Here is an 8422-nt window from a genome sequence, read left to right as displayed (position 1 = left end):
TGGATATCCAGTTTCCCCAACACCCTTTTGTGAAAAGACTTTTTTTCTCATTGAATTTTCTTGGCACTCTTTAAAAATCCATCAGCCATAGTATAGCAACTCAATATATAATGGTCAAATTAAAAGCAGCCCAATGTTTGCAAAATATATATATAAATTGTGGTATATCCATCCATAGAATAGGATACTACACAACTATAGCAATTAACAAATGTTCTACACAAAACATAATGGATAACTCTCACAGACATTATATTTAGCAACAGAAATCAGAAACAGAAGAGCACATCTTTTATGATTCAAATTTATGTGAATTTCAAGGACAGGTATAACTAATTGTAATGATAGAAGCCAGTGTTGTAATTACCTGAGGAGGAGGCGATATTGACTAGGAAGGGGCATGAGGGAGCCTGCTGGGGTAATAGAAAGGTTCTGTGTATTTATCTGGGTGGTGTTTACATGGGCATGTACATATGTAAAAATTTATTAGTTTACTTAATCTTTGTGCTCCTTACTATGTATATGTTGTACTGCAATCTGAAACAGACAGACAAAAAATCGCGGCATGTTACTCACATGAATTTTTAGAGCACTTCCACATTACCTCATCTGTGTAACTTCTGAGTTACACAGATCAGATATTCTCTGGGAAAGTTGGGAAGTTGGAGAAAATTTTTCAGGGTGTAGCTGACAAACAGTACAACTGAGTGGGTGATGGATTTTAGCAGAATCAGAACCTCATCATGTGTACTCCATGGTATTGAGACAAGAGGCATCTGCCACTTCCCTTCCTCTCCCCACCCCTCAGTAATGTAAAGAGAATACAACCCCATGTCAGAGTTGGGGTGAAAAAAATTTTCTTGAGCAGCCACAACCTTAGGTTGTGGAGGTGAGGGACTGTTCTGTGGAACATGATGTGCTATTTCATAAAGTCCATAATAACATCCTCACTTATTTGCAAATCTGATTTTATTTCTTTTGCACTTCCATTTCAAAGGCAGTCATCTCAGAAAAGTTTCCAAACGTTTGTCGACCGAGTTAATCTATACAGAAATGTGTTGATGAAAAAAATCCAGCAAACACTTAGAACAATGTTTATTTTAGCCAAGGTGGCTTAGGTACTGAGGGTATCATGAAGAATCTTTTCCATAAGCATCAAGTAACTGGTGGTTGCGATTAATAAGGAGGAAACTGCTATAGTGGCACCCATCTTAAACATCGCCTTCATGCTCCAGCTGAAGAGGTCAATGAAGAAACCTGGGTGCCTGTCCCTTTTCTTCCCCACACATCCCAAGAATGACAAATGTGCACTCCTTTTACTATAAATCTCACTCTTCTGAAGAGGAAAGAAGAAAGGGAACCTGCTAATTACCAAATGTCTCATATGTATCAAGCCCTATACTTGGTCCTTTAACATGTATTATTGCATTTAATTTTATAAATTACTGTGCAGTATATTATTTAAACCTCCATTTTGCAGATGAAGAAACTGATGCTAAAAAAGGTAAAACAATTTGTTTGAGGATGCAGAATTAGGATTCAAACCCAAGTTGACATGTCCCTAACTAAGAGCTTTGCTCTTTTTTTGATATGAGATTACTACTATTGTTTGGAAAGTCATTATCTGAAAGAGAAATGATCTATGTTGCTAGATTCATATGCATAGTTAACCATAGTCCAGGGAATGTGGCATGTTGACAAGCTAACAATTAGTAAGCACTGTTGAGGTACACACTCTGTGCCAGCTGCAGGGCCAGGCACTGGACATGCAGCGGTCTCTACTTTTGGGAATTGTATAGGTCTGTATATATTGCCAACTTAGCCAGAAGTTTAGAGGATTCAGCCACATCCTTTGTGATACTTTGGAAGAGTGTCTAGCTGCAGTATGGAATACCTCAGAGTAACTCTAATTTTCTGAAAACATAATTACTCTCTCTTAACTTTTTCACTTTAAAAGCAGTTACATATACTACAGGAAATTGCTGATTACAGGGAAAATTCACATAAGGTCTGACTTTGTCCCTAGGTAATGACATTTAACCCTTATTAGGTAGTTTTACACATACTCCCCGACCTCTTCAAAAGAGTCCAGAATCTATGATTTTGTTCTCTTTAACAAAGTCAATTTGTTAAATTTCTAATGAAAGATAATTTAATTTGTACGCTTTGAATAAACAGTATGAGAATAAAAGAGGGAAGGCTAGGCACAGTGGCTCACGCCTTTAATCCCAGCACTTTGGGAGGCCAAGGTGGGCAGATCACCTGAGGTCAGGAGTGCAAGAGCAGCCTGACCAATATGATGAAACCCTGTCTCTAAAAATACAAAAATTTGCTGGGCATGGTGGCATGCACATGTAATCCCAGCTACTGGGGAGGCTGAGATAGGAAAATCACTTGAACCCAGGAGGCAGAGGTTGCAGTGAGCCAAGACTGTACCATTGCACTGTGACAAGAGCGAAACTCCATCAAAAAAAGAAAGAAAGAAAGAAGAAAAGAAGGAAGGAAGGAAGGAAGGAAGGAAGGAAGGAAGGAAGGAAGGAAGGAAAAGAAAGAATGAAAGAATAAAGAAAGAAAGACGGAAGGAAAGAGAAAGAAGGAAGGAAGGAAGGAAGGAAGGAAGGAAGGAAGGAAGGAAAGAAAGAAAGAAAGAGAGAAAGACAGAGGGAAAGGCCCTCTGTTCATTTCCTAAGTCTTGATATGGGGTTTTGGCACCAAGTCTGCCTTGCCTACATAGAGGTTTCAAAGCCTTGGTTAGAGAGACATGTCAGAGTTTAGGACACATGATGTTTACTAGGTGGGTGGAGCTCTAGAAACCAAATGAAATAGGATGTCTCAGACCCTCAAATGCTAGCAGCAGCTGGAGATTTTAAATGCCTGTGTTGGGAACCTAGCTCAAGACGAGGGCTACTTCTTGGTTCCTACCAATGTTTTTCTGTTTTGTGGGCAAAAAGGGACATGAGAAAGTTGTCCAGAACAGTATACTGGCCCTGTTACTGTGGTATTTAACTTCCTGGTCATGAAAGCTATGAGAATACTGATGTTTTTTGTTCTCAGTGAGAAGAGTGCATAGCAAGGGGAGGGAAGCATGCCTACTGAGGCCAACACCATGGGCCAGCGATCAAATCAGCACAGAAGACAGTATGTTTATCTTATGCAAATATGGATCTTGTAGCCCACTTTCTTTGGAATGAAGGAATGGGAAAGAATGGCCCAGTTGATGATGGAAAAAAGGTGCACTTATGGAATGCCAGCTGGAATTACTTAACCTATAGCCTTTGGGGGACCTTTGAGTGGAGGAGTGGTGGTCTCTCAAGGTACACATATACACTCTCCTCTCTTCTGACTAAGAGTACACATTTAGGATTTTGGCACCTTTGGAAACCACTTGAAATTCACTCTAGTATGAAGTCGTAAGTAAAAGAACCTCATGCTACATTTCTCTTTGAGTAGGATAAGCCCATTGTATGATTTACTTGAGCCCCTTCATTAAAATTCCTCTTTGTAAAAGATAACCTTTCTGCATACTTAACTCTGTCTTATTTTGTATAGCTCTTTAGAATGGCTTGATGGACCTTAGCTCCTTTAACCCTCCCAAGAGCTATGCATGGTAGGTGAAGAACATACTATCCTTTTTGCTTAGATTAAGTAACTGAGGCCAGAAAAGATAAAGTGATCCATCCCAGATTGTAGGTTGAAAGGGTAAGAGCCAGGTGTGGTGAACAGCCATCCCACTTTGCCCAGAACTATTCCAATTTTAGCACTGAAAGTTCCATGTACTAGGAAACCCCTTCCTCCTGAGCAACAGGATTATTTGCTATCCTATAGCCAGGATTAGAATCTATACATCCTAATTCTCAGTCCAAGGCTAGCTCTACTGCTATATGCATCTGTATTCCAAGAACTATTATCTGAGTAATGTTTCCCTTTCTGTGCACCTTTGTGCACCAAAATATGTCTACATGCTGGGTCATTCTCCCCTCCCATTCTGCCTAAGACAGAAGCTACAGCAGCTATTGGTTCTCAGAGGGACTGAGGCCACTGTTGGCAAAGAGAAACCATGTTTCAGCTTTCTCAACTATAAAATAAAGATGATAATCCCTATACTGCTTACCTCACACGGATGTTGTGTAGACCAAATAATAATGAATGTGAAAGTACTTTCTAAATTGTTATGATCTGTTTGCACATGACGGATTGTGATTATTCTTTACCCCCTGGGCAGAAGCCAACTCCTTGTCTTATTATTCTCTTTACAAATTCAGCTCCTGGTATAGCCACTGACTGTGAATTTGAGCAAATTGCTTGGTCTCTTTGCCTCAGTTTCTTCATCTGTAAAATGTAGCTAACAATAATTCTTAATATGATTGTCTTGAGAATTGAATGAGTTACTACATGCAAAGCATTTACAAGAGCTCATGTCACATGGTCAGAGCTATATAAGCATTAACTCTTTTGTGTTGGCTTCCTCGGTCCTACTATCTGAGATATAGATACTAGATTAAGCGGACCCAGAAGCAAGTGACATGGAAATCACTACTTATAGTCCCTTCCCACTAGCTTGCTAGTTCTTGTGTTCTGTACCCACAGCCTTCCCACCATGGATTGCCAAGAAAATGAGTACTGGGACCAATGGGGACAGTGTGTCACCTGCCAACGGTGTGGTCCTGGACAGGAGCTATCCAAGGTAAGTTCTCCTATTCAGTACACTTATTTTTGTTGCATCTTAGGAACCAACCCGGCAACTGAAAGAGGCCAAGATTAGGGGAGTCAGCCCTACTTATAACTAATCCAGTACAGCAGGTAAAACCTGGGATCCACAGGGTATGCAAGAGCAGTCATGATTCCAGCATGAAGTCAGCCTAGCAGGATCAGGATCAAGGGAAGTTTCCATGAGATAACAGAGTATTTCAAGAAGAGATGTGTAATGCAGAGACCCATGAGGACTGTTCAGCATTAGGGAAATCTGTCAACTAAAGCAAGGCCCAACCACATGGTGTTCAAGAGCCAGACATCAGGTCTTAGAAATGAGAAAGAGAAGAATCAAGAAGGCCTCTGTTCTAGAGGGTCTGCGCTACTGAGGAAGCTGTGCAATGGAGAATTTAGGGATAGGGAACCAGGGAGGGTCCAAATATCCAGATAAACTTTCTAATTATTTATAAAATTTAGAACTGGAGACACAGTCCATAAATGAGCGGGCAAGCGGTATTTTTATCCACAATATAAGCATTCAATGAAGGCGTTTTTTCTGTACGTCACCCAGTTTTTTCGGTATACCTATGTAGTCACGTGCCGCCTCTCTCATATGGCCTGCTCAGCGCAGTCGCCTTCACTGGCGAAAAAAGTCAGTCGAAATTGTTTTAAAGATTAGCCGTCATACACTTCATTGTTTGTTTACAAGAATTCTTAAGCCCAAGTAGAAACGGATTTCTTGGAAATAGGACCACTTCGGGATCTGTTCTCCCATGGGCGTACTACTGCCGTAAGCGAATATCGCTCTACCTCTCTCCTAAGTTTCAAGAAGTCCAAAAGAGTTTCCAAAATATAATTATCAAGTAGCTGATTTTAATAAATCTAACTTATTCACACTCAACTAGATTCTTCTATGTATTTGTGATCCAAAATAATGTATATATTCTAACAATAAATCAGTATATTACTTAATATTACTTGTTGGGTTAACTAAACTCTGGAAGAGATAAATCTCCTATGTAAAATAATAAATAACATTTATACATGCCATTCTCATCATATTTCTTACAAAGTATGCTCGTTTAGAACTTAAATGGTTCAAAACAAAAATAGTGTTGCCATCGCGCTCTTGGTATGGTCAATGTTTGTCAACATGTCAAATGTAGGTTAAGTGTATTCAATAGTATAGGCAACATAGTTTTATAATAGAGTAACAAAATATTTTTTAAATTATAGAAAGCATAAGGGTATCCAAATGGGAATTTCATCATTATTTGCAACTAAAGTAACACAATCAACCATATTCAGCTTCACATTTCAACTTTCACTGTGAAAGTCGGAATTGTTTTTTCCTTGTCGTTCAGAAATCCTTCTCTATGAAAGATAATCTGTAAGCTCAATACAAAAAAAAAAAAAAAAAAAAAAAAAAAAAAAAAAAAAGAGTGGCATCGCACTGACTTTCTTCAAAAGAATTCTTCAAGATGCTAATGCCTATATTGGAGCCAGATAAATACGTTCTCTTAAAAAAAAAAAATCCCAATTAAAGGTAAAGATCAGAACAAAATGACCAGCAAGGCAGAGACTTTATGTAACTTACTTGTTTTCAAGTCTGGATCTGCTTAATTGTTCTTTCCTCAGGTCCCTTGTTGGTCCCTGAACCTGGGGGTGGTATTAAATTTTGGCTGCAGCTGGGGCTACAGAGGCCAGAAGCAAGCAGCTAGCAGATGGTTTCTGCATACTCACACCCTATTTTATGTAATTTTTGTTGTTTCAGCAGTTGCTTACTAAACACAAAGTGGCAGGCATGGTTGTAGACACCATGGATATGGCAAAACGGACAAAATTAATTGCCCTCATGGACCTTACCTTCTACTATTAGTGAAAAAATAATAATTGAGACACATACAAAGATAAATGAAGAATCTAGATGTGAAGATATGAGAAGAATAAAATTAGGGTGACTGGGTGGCTACTTCAGATTATGAAACAAGGAAAGGTCTCCCTAAGGAGACACCCTCTGGGGAGAGGATACTAGTGCAGAGTCCCAAGGTGAAAATGAACTAGGCATTTTGAAGGAAAAGGAGGAAGGTTAGTGCAATGAGTGTATGGTGAATGAGAGGGAAGGTGGTACACAAGGAGGTCAGAGAGAAAAGTATGGACCAGACCAGATAGCGACTTGAGGTCTATGAGAAATTTTCATTTTTCTCTAAGTGCACTAGGAGCTCTTTGGAGGGTTTTGGGTTGGGCAGTTACAGGAACCTGTGGCTGGAAAACAACATAGTAATTATCTAGCACACTTTATTCCTACCTTTGTATTTTTAAAAATGAAGAGAATAAGGCACAGGGATATCAAGGGATACAAGCACTAATTTTAAGTTTTTACACATGGCATTATGTCCCACAGTGGGGTACCCACATGATTCATAAAGTACAAAGGAAAGATCGCCAGAGGTTAGGTCATGTTGGACATTAAAAGAGATATTAAAGCTTATATATATGTAATATATATACACATGGGCATGAGTCTCATCTTTGCTCTGGGCAAATTATTTCACCTCAGAGTCAATTAAGATGTAGTAACTTGAAAGTAACATACAATTTAACCGTGACATGAACCATAAGTATATTTATTTACGTAATGAAGTCTGGAGACAGGCAGCCTTTTTGCTTGTTGGGTAGATCAGCAATGTTATCAAGGACTCAGCCTCTTTTCATCCTTCATTTTGGACCTCTTGCTGTTTTGTTCTCATTATTGTGGCCTCATGATTGCAAAACTCAAAGCATCACATCTTCATACAATAGTCAAAGTCAGGAATCAGGGGCAAAGTCAAAATAGCTTGCCTTTTTTTTGGGAAAAGTCCTTTCACAGAAGCTGTCCAACAGATTTTCCTTATATCTTATGGTCCAGAACTGGGTGATGTAGCTATCTCTAACTGGAATAGAGTTTGGGAAATAATTATCTAGCCAATGAGAATGGGATTGTATGATTAAGACCAATCAAGAATCCGTTGTGGAGGCTGGTCATCATGCTACCTAGAATGAAATCAGTGTTTTTATAGTAAGAAGGAAGAGGGGCAATTGTTCGAATAAGCAGCTAGAAGCATCTAACAGCCCTTTTTAAAGTTACTTTTATTTACTTTTAAATTTTATTCATGAATTATAAACATCACCATAAATAAATAATTGCAGAAAATTAACACCATTTCCTCAGGACATTTTCTTGACATGTAATTGCCGAGCTAAACAATGCATGCAATTTTAAGACTCTTGAAATATATCAGCAGATAACACTTCTGAATTTTGTTTATGATAATTTCCACTACCATTACATTTATTTTCAACAGTGCATAGAATTTCTGTTGCAACCCTCCGTTCGGGGTCCCTGGCTTCCCGCAACAAATCCCCATGTCCCAGAAGACTAACTGCAAATGAATAATACATATTTCCATCATCTATTAATTTTATGGCTTCCTTTTAATATTAATTACTAATTTATGAGGACTTTATGAGAATTTTGGTTTTACTTTTTTTCTATTTGATAGGGGAAATGTACCAACTTTATTGTGTTTATTTGCCCATTTGCCTTTCCAATTTTGTGATCTGCTTCTGATTGTTTCTCTTTCTATTCTTTCTATTTATTATTTATTGTTCTTTGTCTACTCACACAAGGAACGTAAGTAGACAGACATATAGTAGACAACAGAGTATTTTAAAATCATTTGTATAAGAGACT

At 38.5% G+C, this 8422-nt stretch overlaps 1 protein-coding gene across 5 annotated transcripts in view; it reads left to right on the top strand.

Annotated features, from left to right (window-relative positions):
* The first annotated feature begins 4590 nt into the window (after positions 1–4590).
* The window catches only part of EDA2R (ectodysplasin A2 receptor), a 24828-nt gene continuing 20996 nt past the window's right edge, over positions 4591–8422 (top strand). For 3 of the 5 annotated variants that reach the window (XM_017864783.1, XM_017864782.1, XM_017864784.1), the window contains exon 1: positions 4591–4684. In XM_017864783.1, the coding sequence (XP_017720272.1) occupies positions 4598–4684 (87 nt within the window). In that variant the 5' untranslated portion in view covers positions 4591–4597. The remainder of the gene's footprint in view (positions 4685–8422) is intronic. The other 2 variants (XM_017864787.1, XM_017864785.1) reach the window with 1 other exon arrangement.

Source organism: Rhinopithecus bieti, unplaced genomic scaffold, assembly GCF_001698545.2.
Source record: "Rhinopithecus bieti isolate Rb0 unplaced genomic scaffold, ASM169854v2 scaffold_80639, whole genome shotgun sequence".
Taxonomy (NCBI): Eukaryota; Metazoa; Chordata; class Mammalia; order Primates; family Cercopithecidae; genus Rhinopithecus; species Rhinopithecus bieti.
This window is presented reverse-complemented; position numbering and strand designations above follow the sequence as displayed.